The sequence below is a fragment of the Lissotriton vulgaris genome, chromosome 2_1 (genome assembly GCF_964263255.1).
Source record: "Lissotriton vulgaris chromosome 2_1, aLisVul1.2, whole genome shotgun sequence".
Lineage (NCBI taxonomy): Eukaryota > Metazoa > Chordata > Amphibia > Caudata > Salamandridae > Lissotriton > Lissotriton vulgaris.
This window is the reverse complement of record NC_141687.1, coordinates 836,823,765-836,838,122: the sequence shown is the minus strand read 5'-3', so window position 1 is coordinate 836,838,122 and position 14,358 is coordinate 836,823,765. Positions and strand designations below refer to the sequence as shown.

The 14,358-nt window shown below is 45.8% G+C and overlaps 1 protein-coding gene across 4 annotated transcripts in view; it reads right to left on the bottom strand.

Moving 5' to 3' along the window:
* The window catches only part of HDAC4 (histone deacetylase 4), a 1,308,595-nt gene that overhangs the window by 408,948 nt on the left and 885,289 nt on the right, over positions 1-14,358 (bottom strand). For 2 of the 4 annotated variants that reach the window (XM_086956254.1, XM_086956255.1), the window contains one exon: positions 8,616-8,836. In XM_086956254.1, coding sequence (XP_086812380.1) covers positions 8,616-8,836 — 221 coding nt within the window. The remainder of the gene's footprint in view (positions 1-8,615; positions 8,837-14,358) is intronic. The other 2 variants (XM_086956256.1, XM_086956257.1) reach the window with 1 other exon arrangement.

Genomic DNA, 14,358 nt, shown 5'->3' with positions numbered 1-14,358 from the left:
CTCAGCAGACTTTCCAAGGAACGAGGAAGCGAGTGTCTTGTTAGATCGAGAAGGGTGCAAGTTTGTCCAAGATTTGAGCCTGGGTCCTCTATGCTATGTGTCATGAATAGGTGGGTTTTGAATTTGCTCCTGAACAGTAAAAGGAATGTGACAGATCTGACAGAATGGAGGTATAAAAGTTATGGATGCCTGTTTAGGATTTAAAAATACTTTCTTAAATAACTAGGCTGCAAGAGGCCCGAGCACGATCTTTGGATCTTTTTGGAGTATTCAAAGCCTTTGGATATCTTCAGGGTCAAGTATCTCTTCAGTGGAAACTCTCCTGTGATGTGCCATAAACCCAGTCCCAACTCGAATACACAACCAAATAGACAACAAAGTTGGGAGTCAAACCATGATAACAAGCTGTTTGAGCCATATGAATCCCTTGCAGAGGGGAAACTGAAATCCTAGCATTGCGTGCCAAAATGCACAGGTTAAATCCATGGATTTTATTATGGAGAAGAAGGGTACTATTATGCAAGCAAGGACATATCATACAATGCTTTTTATCTTGCAAATTTCATGTTATGTGTCTGTTAACTGTGGCTTATGCACCTTAACCCTGTATAGATCCAGCGAAGCAGCACATGACCAAAGTTGCTTGACCTACTAGTAAAGTCAACATTAATGCCTTCCCTACAATTCCACCTGACCATGAATACAAACAGAAAAACCTTTAGCACGTTCATGTCTTTCTGCTGCAAGACCTTCTCTTACATTCAGTAAATGCCAGCTCCCTCCATCACTACACCCATGCACCATGGGACCTAGTCGGTCAGATCTTACTGGCGGTCCCAGATAATCTACAAACAATTTGGGATGATGTGTTTCCATATAATTTGGTGTCTGGTTTGGACAGAACCAATTCCTTGGGTAGGGCAGTTGGTACGAGTATGTTGTTTCAACGCTATTTGATGGTTCTCGCCTCTTTTGTATTCAGTGCAGATTCAGCCCTAGAACAATTTAAGGAGAAGCACATGACGGCTTCCTCCTTCAGTCTTTCTACACCAGCCAGACAGTTTCCTCAATAATTTCACCAATAACTTGGCATTCCAACAACATCAGATCCCTCAGCCAGCATAGTAAACATCCCAGCCCTTCCGAGGTCGTGGCTACCAGAGACAACACTATGGACATCAGGGACAATGGACAGCTCAGGCGCGACTCTTCTAGCAACCACAACTTAAAAACTGCTTTAGTGTGTCCTTTCCGACACACAGCAGCCCTATAGGAAGCAGTATCCATCATTTTCTCCATGGGGCGGGGGAAGACATTATGTTCTATAGATGGGTTCTCCAAACTGTTGAATGAGAATACGCCCTCCCATTTCTTTCTACCCCATACACCTTGCACACCCATCACGATAGCTGACAGAGGATCAAAGTAAACAGGAACTAGGTGTTACTACTGCTACGTACTTGTGCTGAAGAAGGTCAAAAGCCTTCGTCATATTTTCGATCTTTGCCCTCTCAATGCCTTCCTGAGAAAGGACAATTTCAAGATGCTCACACTAGCCCAGGTTCTGTCTGCCCTGGATCCTGGAGCCTTGATGGTAGCAATGGACTGGCAAGACGTTTATTTCCATATTCCTGTCTTGCAGGCCCCACCGGGATTATCTGCGGTCCACAGTAGGCCAAAAGCATTCTCAGTTTGCCGTGCTTCCTTCTGGTCTGACCAGTAGTGCCGCTAAGGTGTTTGCACAAGAGATGGTGGTGTTTGCCGCACACCTTCAGAGCTCACATCTGGTTTCACCTACCTTGACGACTGGCTGTTCAAGGCGGCCTATTTCCATGCAATTGTCAACTAACTCAAGATCACAGCAAACTTTCTAACATTTTATGGCTCACTATCAGTATGCTTAAGTCATACCTGACACCTTCACAGATGCTCCTGGTTAACAGACCCAAACTGGATATGGTGTGATTTCACGCCTTTGCCCCAGAGCTGAGAGTCCGGGACATTCACATTAGGATCTTGATGTTTCACCCTTGGTCTTGGATTTCAGTCAAGATAGTTATGAGATTCATGCGACCGTTGGCCTCCTGAATCTTGCTGGAGGAAAATGTAGATGGCACATGTGGGATCTGAAGTCCCAGCGGGCACAGCACCAGGCAAACCTATTGGATTTTATCCAGGCTTCAGAGGAGCCTGCAAAAGACCTGAACTGGTGGATGCTAGACACTGATTAGGTCAGCAGCAGACCCCTCGCCTTAAACCAATCAGAGCTCACAGTACTGGTAGACCCCTGAACAACCGAACTCTCTGGTGATGGATGCGGTGTGAAAAAATCTGGGTCATCTGGTCCTGGTCTGTAGTGGCAGGTGAGCTTATACACACTCTACTACTGACTGCCATAAATGTATGTGAAAAGAGAGTCCAAGGAAATTTTCAATTCAGGGTAGAAGGCCCTCATCCACCTGGTTGGTGGCATGCGTCATCCTCGGACCCTTCATGACATCAATCTTCAAGATCAAGGTTCGACCTACAAAAGATAGTGTTGTTGGTGAGCTCCAGAGGTTTTTTATTTTTATTTTAATGGAAGAGGTTGGAGGTGAAGTCACTGTTGATTACTGGTTTGATGTGAAGGTTAGAGAGTAGAACAGATTAGAAAATCTAAAACAATGTCATTGGTGGATGATATGTATTTTAATAAATCCCCAAGAATAGAGTCAATACTGAGTGGGGATTAATTTGACCCACTTGCAGAGGTTGCAACGAGCGACGTGCCAGTTGACCGGAGAGCTAGAACATAGTTTTGCCCTGGAGGGTATCTGCAACAGCGTCATTAAAGGCATGAGAGGTTTGGTAGGAACCTGTCCTGGTTGAAGGAACTCCATTAAAACATTGGTTTTAACCTGTATAGTGAGGAAATGCATGTTACAGACCTTTACTACCCTTACAATCACAACAGCAAAAGAAGCTTTCTCCTCAGTGGCAGAATCAAGGGCAGAGACAAATCAATTACAGGGTGTGGAGCTTCTTTTGGCGGTGCTGGCATCTATGTCGAAAGAACCGGCACAAAGTGTGGTGCCAGGACAAAAGTCAACAACAAAGCCAGTATTGTAACCAGATGTGGGTTCGAGTGGCACAAATGGCAAATCCTTGGGGCCCAAGGGCCCTCAATAGGGAAGTGGAAGCATTCCACAAATTCTCATTGTCTCCCTAAAGGCCTAGACTTGCAGCAATGTTGCAGATAGAGCCTGAAAGTCAAGATGCATCTGGGTCATACTCTGAATGAGCTCCAAATGAGTTCAGGAGCAAGACTAGGAGGCATATTAACACCCTTGCGCCTTCTCTGGAGATTGAGAATGGCAAGAAGGGGATGGTCCATGCTTGGATTTCTTGCATTTTTTCCTTTGATTTACCCGAGGACTTCGACCGCGGCGAAGAACTTATCTGGAAACCGAACTTTCCTTTCAACTTTGACCGGTCATGGCATTGAGTCTTGCAGTGTTTTGCTGATGTAGAGCTTCGCTTCATAATCCCGTAAGCCCCTTGGGTTTATCTGGTTGCAGTTGCCATAGGCCCTGGAGTCATTCCGACCCCTATCATTTTAGGAAGTGACATTTCCCTGGCACACTGGTAAGTGCTTAAGAAGAAAATTACATAAATCTTGTCATAAATTAAAGAAATAGAGATCAGGATCTGCATCTGAAAGTGCAGAAAGAAAGGAACTGCTGTCAGAGAGTGGGTGGAGCTTACATGCAGCTCCCTTTGTCACTTCCAGAGTGGAACGTCATCAAAAAGCAGCCACATGACACCCACTACTCGTGTGCAGGAGTACAGCTTTTGAGCTTTCCCAATCCAGTCTGATACCAGGGGAATGCTCATAAGGTGAGGAATCTGTGGTTAGATGTATCCATCAGAAAAGCTTAAATGGAGAAGAGGGGACTCCTTATATTTATTTCTAGGTGGAATGTTTTAGAATGCCTGTAAGTGGACTGCAAGATGCAACACCAAAGCAAAAAAAAAAGTTTGTGACCACTTGCTCGTCCCATATGCAAATGGATGGGTTCTGAAGTATGGAAGAGGCATATATTTAATCTTTACCATCATGAATGACCTACCATCATCATAGAACCCAGGAAGACTACAAGCAATATAAGGCCAGGATCAGCCTCCCCGCACTGCGAACTGGATATGCATTTCACCACGCACTACACATTTCCAATAGAATTCTCAAAGGATTGCTCCATGTCCGCAAGCTGCAGAGATCATCAATTCCTGACCATAGCTGCCCCTGACACAGCCTGCGCAACTGCACGCCACCAAGGATAAGACTTACCAGAACTTGCAGAACACTTTGTACTTAAGGCAGTCAAAATGCACAGCTTCCAGGCCCAGTTAGTTTCTATACCCATAGATAATATCTGTACCGGATTTCAAAGTATACACTAAGTGCAGAAATCAGAAGGTTCCCACATTTAGGCATCATATCTTTAAATGTAAAGCTATGGCAATAGGACTAAATTATTGATTCTAATTGGAATATAAGTTTTATTTCTTTTTCAAATATCAGCTCAGTGAACAATCTATTGTGTACTATTTTTCTATGTTATTTGTATTTGAGTCACTAAATCTATACAGCTGTCCAAGAATAAGACTTTACTGTTGGACTCTACTATCCACTGAAAGTTAAACCTTAACAAGAATTGACATAGCCAATAGGTCTCGCCTTTGGTACCTTGTAAGTGTTTAGCCAGAGCAATTGGCGTTGCCAACGTCTTTTAGCTATGTTACCTTATATATAACCAAGAAGACATTATGTACAACTGAACGACCCTATTAAAAAAAGAATGAACATAAAAAAAAGGCTTCTAGTTTTTTTGTCCCTGCAATGCTGGCAACTTCTTCCTGCCTATTCTAATGCTAGTTTGAAATACCTTTTTTTGTGTGTGTGTGTGGGGGGTGAATGAGGGTGCAGGCTGGTGCGGAGGTAATGCTGAATGATACTGAATGAACTAAGTGGGGCTGAGGTGGTGCTGAGTCATGCTGAGGTGGTGGTGCTGCACTGGTGCTCAGGTGGTGCTGAGTGATGCTTAGTTGGTGCTGAGATGATGAGCAGTTGGTGATGCTGAAATGGTGCTGCGTTGTTTCGGAGTTGCTGTTGAGGTGGGGCTGTGCTGGTGGTGCACTGATGCGGAGGTTGTGCTGAGATGGTGCTGTGCTGTTCTGAGATGATGAGCTGATGCAGAGTTGGTGGTGCTGGGCTGATGCTGAAGTGGTGCTGAATTGCTGCTCAGGTAGGGCTGCACAGGTGCTGAGGTGAGGCTGTGCTGGTGGTGAACTGATGCAGAGGCGGTGGTGTGCTGCTGCTGAGATGGCGCTGTGCTCATGCTGAAGTGGTGCTGCGTTGGTGCAGAGTTACTGTGCTGGGGCGGAGGTGGGGCTGCGCTGGTGCGGAGTGATGTGCTGTGCTGGTGCTGAGTCATGATGTGGTGGTGCTGAGTCATGCTGGGATGGTGGTGCTTCGCTGGTGCTCAGGTGATGCTGAACTGATGCTGAAGTGGTGCTACATTGTTTCTGAGTTGCTGCTGAGGTGGGGCTGCGCTGGGACTGAGGTGGGGCTGTGCTGGTGGTGCACTGATGAGGAGGTGGTGCTGTGCTGACGTAATGCTGCGCCGAATATGAGGTGGTGCTGTGCCGATGTGGTGCTGAGTTGCTGCTGAGGTGGGACTGCGCTGGTGCTAAGATGGGGCTGCGCTGGTGGTGCACTTATGCGGGGTGGTGCTGTGCTGATCCTGAGATGGTGCTGCACTGATGTTGAGCTGGTGCTGAGGTGATGCTGCACTGATGAGGAGGTGGTGCTGTGCTAATGCTGAAACGGTGCTGCGCTGATACTGTGCTGCACTGGTGCTAAGGTGGTGCTAAGTGATACAGAGCTGGTGGTGTGCTTGAGTGAAGGCGGTGCTCAAGTGATGCGGAGTGATACTGAGGTGGCGCTGAGTGATGCTGAGGTGCTGCTTTGGTGGTGGTGCTGTCCTGAGGTGATGCTGCACTGGTGCTGTGCTAATGCCGACATGGTGCTGCATTGGTGCAGAGTTTCTACTGAGGTGGTGCTGCGAAGGTGCTGCATAGGTGGTGGTGCACAGATGAGGAGGTGGTGCTGTGCTGAGGCGATGTTGTGGTGGTGTTGAGTGAGGCTGAGGTGGTGCTAAGTGATGCTTTGCTGGGGCTGAGCTGATGCTGAAGTGGTGGTGCTGCACTGATGCTGAGGTAGTGCTGCACTGGTGCAGAGATAATGCTGCACTGGTGCAGAGGTGGTGCTGCACTGGTGCTGGGTTGGGGCTGAGTGATGCTAAGGTGGTGCTGAGGTGGTGCTGAGTGATGCTCAGGTGGTGTTGAAGTGGTGCTGAGGTGCTGCTGAGCGATGCTCAGGTGGTGCTGCTGAAGTGGTGCTGAGTGATGCTGACTGGATCTTAAGTGGTGGTGCTGCAGTGGTGTTGCACAGGCTACTTGCAGGCCATATTGTTAAGTACCCTCACATAACGTGCGTCGTTTAAAGAGCATGAGGAGGCATTCCTGGATATTGATTTTATTTCAGCAACGACTGAAACCTAAAAAAAAAAGCATAAAAGGTTCAAAGCGTGCAACTTAAAGCTGCTTCCATTTTCATAAAATGGAGCAATAACAGCATGTTTACTTCTTTAATCGTATCCAAATAATCACCCTGTCAAAAGCACAATTTAAATAGTTTGAGCCTATTGTCTGCCATCTTTTTAACCCCTTCGCTGCTGATGACGAGCTCAGCTCGTCAGGTAACGCAAATTGCCGCACACAGCGGGAAAAGCCGCCGCAGCGATGCGGTTAAACTACACTTCCATTAAGTAAGTATATTATTTAAGGTTTGGACATTTAAGCTAATGAAACCAAAAATGTTGTAGGGTAAAAAACAACATAGCGTCTAGCTGAAAACGCGCTGGTGAAACTAAAGGCAGTGGAAAACAAGATAAAGACATTTATTGCAGCCTTCAGCTGAGCATGTTCGGGAAAGCCGAACAAGCCCAGGCAAAATAAAAAGTAGTGTGCCGAAATTAACATATGGCCGATAGTGAAATGATCCATATAACAGGGCCAGTCTCCAGAGCGTGACCAAAACAGCAAAAGGAGGGACAAATGTAACTTTTCACCAACAAAAACAAAGGAATTTCGAAAGGCACTTGAAGGAACGCATAAAAACAGATGGATGTGCATAAACCTTATACAGTGGAAACAGCACGTCACGAGAGACAGCACATGCACTGCCTACGCGAGACCTAAAAACAAAGTATTTGTTAATACAATAAGCTTGAATTATTACGACAGTAAATACTTGTTACAAGGAATGCTCCACTGCCCCTGATTTATCTGGACCCCAGAGAAATGGCCCAACACCCACCAATTCTCTTCCAGGCAAAAACTCGCTCAGTTAACCTGTTATTGCAGACATCAGTTGTGACCTAAAGATTGAGCTTGAGTCGGAAATCCCAACTCATTCTTCCAATTCTTCCCAGTTGAGTAAATGGAGACCACGGAATTGGGAATGGTAAAACCTGATATTTCTTTATTAATTTACGGTCTCTGTATAGCGCAAACTAAACCTCAAGGTTAAAGTAGCACTACTCACCGTGCTTAATGAAGGTAAGACCGTGGTAAAAAGACATTACATTAAAATACATTATTAAATCTCACAGTATGGCATCCTTAACCAAAAGTGTCTCATCATGGCCACTGCCACAGTAACACCATGCAATCACATAACAGCTTCCCTATACATTTCTTCTTACCTAATTGCATGGCTCACGTTGCAAAAAGCACCGCTCTATCTGTAGCATACAGTGTTCCCAGCAATGCCAACCCAACTTGTGATTTAGTCGCCTAGCCCAAGAAAACGCCCACATAGAATGGCATTTCCTTTGTCTGGCGGAATCTTTTCCTGCTCCATGTACGGACTTCAGGTCTTGTTGAATTTTCCCATCTCATGCTATGTTTTCCCTAGCACAAGATATCATTCGCATCTCATGGGAGGAGCTCTGCCCCACAAATGATTTGGTGGGCAAAAACTTGTTGTACTATTTCACTGTATTACCTCATGCTCAATCAATGCCAGTTGCTCATAAATACCTTGCCATCTGATAACCTGACTTCCACACTTATATTTTAGGGTATGGCTTCTATCCCAGCAATGCTACGTCTAAAATTTAGATCTCTTGGCATACAAGCATACTCTACCTACAATCACACTTAACTACCTGTGAGACGCTAAAATTCTTCCCATCAATCAGATGGTGTCTCTTGCCATCCATCTTATATACACTCTGGCACAAAAAAGTCGCACAACAGGATCTCATGTGATGGCTAATGACAAAACAGCACGATCCCAAGGAATAGCATGACCTTTACGGAAACACACTAAACGCCAGGAAAATAAGGGGCGCATCAAATGCATCATTCTCATCAACAGCAGAAGGAAATTAAAATCAGAAGTTAACAGAGGCGAGTCTCATCAGAGCACTAAACAAAATAATCCCTCAGACGCTAAATATTACTGTCCTGTGCAACCAGCTCAATGTTTAATACCAGATATCACTCACCTTATTAATGTGTAGCTGCTGCTGCTGGAACTGTTGTTTGTGTTTCTCCAGGAACTGTTGGTGCTGCTGCTGTATTACTAGCTGCTGCAGGGCTTGAGCATTCTGTGGGAGTGGTGCTGACTGTGTACGGCCCAACGGGCGGTGTTGCCTCAGTTTGTGTATTGTAGGAGACACCCGGTCGGTATGGAGAGGCAATGTCCCCAAGCCTGAAAGATACCAGTCTGAAGATAATACAGAGGGGACACAAAACAGCAGAGGAGAAAAGAAAGGATGGAAGATGGGAAGGGACATTCAGTACACTCCAATACAAGCTGTATAGCAGGTAAAAAGCAATTGCCTTTAACTTAACAGAGGCAGCAAAGGCAGGGGCATACTGGCTACAACCATGATCCTTTTTATGTGTAGTCCTGGAAATTGCTAGCCGTAAAGAGCCAACGTATGGATCTTACTCATTAACTGGTATAAAACTGAACACCTGGAGTCAGCAATACTGCATATTGTTCAAGAGGAGGTCGGACTACCGCACATAGTGCCGTTCAATTTTGGAAAAAATATTTAATTTACCACTTCCATCTTGGGAGTCTTGAGACACAGTTCTTGTGCAGCTGTGATGTTACGTCACAAGCCAGATATCCAATGAAGACAAAAATAATCTACAAACTCTCAAGGTGATATGGTTTTACATAACAAAACATGTGGCCTTTATCCGGATGTACCATGTTACTCCGCATACTATTACAACTACCTACCGTTACAACGCGACCATTACAACGCATACCATTACAACGCATAGCGCTTTGAGGTGCTGGATAGTGGTAAATATAATTTACTATTCTAACTCCAGTCCCCGTGGACCCTAGGGAAGGTGTTGGATAGTAAATTATACTTATTCCCTATCCTAGAGCGCCCCCAGCGCAATGCGTTGTAATGGTATGCGTTGTAAAAGTCGCGTTGTAACGGTAGTGCGTTGTAACAAATGCGTTGTAACAGGTGTATACCCCTTTATCCAGTCCTCACCAAGTCCTAACAGTAGATACGTTTAATTAACCTCATGTGGCAAACAGCACAAACAAATTTCACATTATAAAAAAAACAAGTCTGCCAACATTCAGTAACCTTGTGTGGAAAAAGTAAGGGCATCATAAGATTCTGTAACAGTGTAACCTCCCTTTAGCAGCAATAATTTAGAGGTACATTTTTCCAGTAAGTCTAGAAGGAATTCTGGTCCTTTTCTGCTCACAAAACTCCTTGAACTCGGTGATATTTGAGGGTATTAACTTATGCACAACTCTTTTTGAATCCTGCCACAGCATCTCAAAGGTTTTGAGGTCTGGATTTTCATTTGTAAATTGCAAAACCATTATGAACTCTAATGTCTGCTATACAGTGGCGGCTGGTAGGAAACGGGGATGGTAAGGTGGGGTTGAAAACAACAAAAATATATACATTTTAAAAACACGTACCTCTTCGTCCGTCTTTCTGCTTCTCTTCCGGACAACGAGTCCAGAAGCAGGAAGCCCACAGGCTCCCCTAAGCCAATCATGACGCTGCTGTCAGCATGACAGCAGAGTGGTGACTGGTCTGAGCGCAGTGGTTCAGCGTTCAGACAGGGACTATGAGCCTGTGAATGTTCCCAACATAGCTGTAAGGCACAGTCTGGTGGGGAACATATAAAGTGTGCATGACACTTTTGCCAGCCCAAGACGGCAGGCCAAACCCTCATGCGCACCTAGAGTGTGCCCACCACTCCTTCCCCTGTGACCCCAGCCCCACCATAACCCAGCCCCGTAGCTACGAAAAATAAATGATAAAAACATTATATTATTTTTCCACTGCTATAAAAACAAGCATTTGCAATGCAATAGGTCTCGCAGCATTAAAGTTTGAGTTATTGGCATTGTATATGACAATGGGTTGCATTAAATTTTTAGCAAAGTCTGTATTGGTGTTACTAATAGCAGAAGGATTGGGCCAATCAGTATTATACGTTAATATGGTTTCAAAAGAATGTCTTTGTTGAGGAGATTTGGAAATCAGGTGAGTTTCCCTTGAAGAGGGTAGGACCGGATAGTGGTGGGTAAGGGTGAGGCCCTCAATAACTGGTCGGAAGTCCTCTTTCCCTGCTTTGTTTTTGTGCTTGTGTTTGTGGCCCCTGAGATGCTATATTCTTTTGGATGATGTCACTGAGGTTCAAGACCCTAAAGAGTGAGGCAAAAATCTAACCTCTGTTGATGTACCAAAGTCTAAGAATGTACCATTGAAGTATGGGTGGTGAGCAGAGATGGAGGCTCAGGAGACCAGGCTGAGGGCAGTTGTATCTGAAGGGGAAAGGGACGTCAGGACAGAACTTTCCATGGAGAGAGGCTGGGGTGGGAGCAGAAGCAGGGGTTTTGAGGATTTGATCGACTTTTCTGCCTGTGCCTTGGGTGTTTCCAGTTTGCTCAAGCCTGTATTAGCTTTGCCAATTGCCTTTGGTGGGGCTGCAAAGCATTGAGATGCTGCCCACAATCATCAAAATAAAAATGTATAACAAAATGCCCACACAATGGCTGTGCAGTTATTCCACTGTCAAAAGCATGCATCAGAATGTATGCGCACTTCGCTGACATTACATAGGTGTGTTTTGCTCCAGTTTTCTTTTTTTTCCAATTCAGTTTGGAAGACGGCAAATAGAAAAATAAATATTTTTTAGCACAAAAGCTCCAATTAAAATAAATAAATAAAAAAGCTGGTGTGAGGTAGAGCGGTCGTAATGTAGGAGCGGGTGGGAAACGGAAACAAGTCAGCCCAGCACCATGTGACTCTGGGCAATAAATTGCGTAATATTCCTGACGGCCCCCAACGCCGGGATGCCTCCGGGTAACTGTTCGTGCTTTACAAATACTGGATTTACAACCCCCCTTGACTGTCTTCAGCTTGGGGACAGGGGAGAAGGGAAAAGTATGTAAAAGGAAGATGTGGAAAGACCGCGAAGAGAAGGTTAGGTGTGGTAAGGGGCAAAGAGAAGGTGGGGTGAGGGGAAAGTAGAACAGAAAAGGGAGAACACTGAAGGAGCAGAAAGGTGGAACACGGATACAAGCACTGTGGAGAGAGAGGAAAAAAACAAACGAGAAACCACACAAACCCGGGAGGAGCACATGAGACAGGAGGGATAGAGAAAGAAGAGGTTGAAATGGAGAAGAAGAGAAGACAACTGGGCAAAGAATGGGATGAGAGGAAGAGCGTGACTGAGTGACGCTGTGTGCACACGCCTAGGTGCCTTGAAGCGAGCAGCAGCGCAGTGCCTGGTGACTCTCCTTGATGGCGGCAGTGTGTTTGTAAGCTGGCAGGGCACACTGCACTTAATTACTACCTCTAGGCGCGGTCTAGTGTGTGTTGCGGCTTCCAATGCACACTGAGGTAGTGACGCTTTGTGCAGCGCCGAGAGTGCATCTGCCATTACTGCAAGGCGCTGTCCATACCACGGGGCCTGCGTGAGGGTGCTACGAAGGCAGAACTGTCACTGATGTCAGCACAGCGCTCTCTGCTGCTGCCAGGCACTTTATCGCACATGACCTCCACTCTTCTTCTCTCCAAAAGTCATCCTATGTTCTTTAAACCCTAAGACACAATGGATCCATCCTCGCACACAGCAAGAGTTGACCAGTGTGAGGGCCTACCCAGAGGGTGCCTCCACCTTAGAGTATGGATCTGTGGTGTGCCACAACCAGAGAACAAGCAGAAAATGCAGCACCCCCTCACTCCATATGCACAACCCTTGCCCCATCAGGATGTGCCCTAGTGACACACAGCAGGGGCGTAAAGTATGTAATTTGCTGTGTAATGAAAGTAAAAATGCACAAGATTATGCAATTTACACAGGGAGCATAACTAGCATTTTGCGCCTTTTTCCAGAGGGTGCATTTTGCGCTATTAGTACAGCAGTGAATGTAACAGCTTCTCGTACTTGTTAAGTTTGTGCTCCTGAGGTAGGATTTGATCGAATTACTCCCAACTATGCAACCAGACATAACCACTTTAGTAAATTTCGTATCTAAAGATGAACACAAAATTACTCTGCTTAACACTTAAGGCGGGTCTAATAACAGGACCTGTACACCAACACCTAGAACCAATCAAGATAAGCATAATGAATAAAAGAAAACCGACTAGCCTCCGACATACCTACAACAGAAATACACCCCTAAATCTACCAAAGAGGGCACATGCAAAGGCAGGCTACCCCATACAAGACCAAAATGGGCATCACACCAAAGCCAAGCACCCTTGAAAAACAGTCAAGCTACAAATCTCCCACACGTCAAGTCCATCTGAAACGCCTTCACCCACCCGCATTCATACCGCCTGCCAACCCTCCATTGCAGGGTGCAGATGCTGGTAGACCTCGTTTTCCTCTCTAAACAGCACCAGGAAGTAGCACATTTGACAAGCACAAACCAAACGTACCAACTCCAAAGAGTCGTTTAGCAAGAGAGCCTACCTAGAGCAAAGACATGCAGAAGAGATGGGGAGGACCGCAGTACGTACGTAGGTGCATTTTTACTTAATTTTTTTTTAGAGGCAAAATCTCACAGGACACTTTCAGCATGTTGGCACTTTGAGCCATTAGTGTTCTAGATTTTAAATACGGACCTCCGATTCACTTGATAAGAGCGGCTGGTCTTTTCAGCTTAAGAGAGGAAAATCGATTTACTCTTAAACTTGCACCACACACAGCTCACCGACTTAGTAAAATAAGGTGATCGCATGCAGACAAACAGGGTTCAGAAAGTAGTTTGACCCAGTATCTTAAATTAAGACGGCAGAAGGATAGGGGTTTGGTTAGACCTGGTAACTGCTACCAGAGCTCAAATAGAAACTTAAAATCAGAGTTTACCTGCCAATCCGGTGTGGGCGGCAAGGGAGATAGAGCGATCTAAAGTAATTTGAGGTACACATACACAGGCTAGGAAAATAGGTATTTTATACCACAATTCTGAAATGCACCGACTGCAGAAACGATGGTGTAAATGGCTAAAGCATAGAGGCTGTGGCGATAATATTAAGACGAGTAAAATGAAGTAGTAAGTTCTGCTACAAAATCTAAGAAGTCTGAGCCGAGTCAGAGTTAACTATACATGTGACTGACCCTACCCCAGCCTCACTAACCCGTGCGAGAGAACCAACCCGCTTGACTCGTTAGGACCCAGGCAGTACAGGGGCTAGACCCGCGGAGCAGCCGACAGAGTGCGGTTTGGCGCTATGGAACGGCCTCGACCCCGTACCTACCAGGGACATTTGCTTAGAGAGTTAACTATACATGTGACTGACTCTACCCCAGCCTCACTAACCCGTGCGAGAGAACCAACCCGCTTGACTCGTTAGGACCCAGGCAGTACAGGGGCTAGACCCGCGGAGCAGCCGACAGAGTGCGGTTTGGCGCTATGGAACGGCCTCGACCCCGTACCTACCAGGGACATTTGCTTAGCGGACCTTCCATGATAGACGCCATATTGCAGTGGTTCCCAAACTTTTTTGACCCGTGGCTCCCTTGACCTAATCGGCAGTTGGCCGTGGCTCCCCACCGTTTATTTTTTTTACCAGTGGGCGGGATGTAAGCCCGACCTCGGGAGTACTTCCTGTTGTCTTCCGTAAAGTAATTGGGACGCAATGAAGGTATTATAATGATATTAGTAACAAAATATGCATGGAGGCGCCCTGGGACATGGTGGCCCCTGGATCAGCCACACTCCGTTTACCCGTC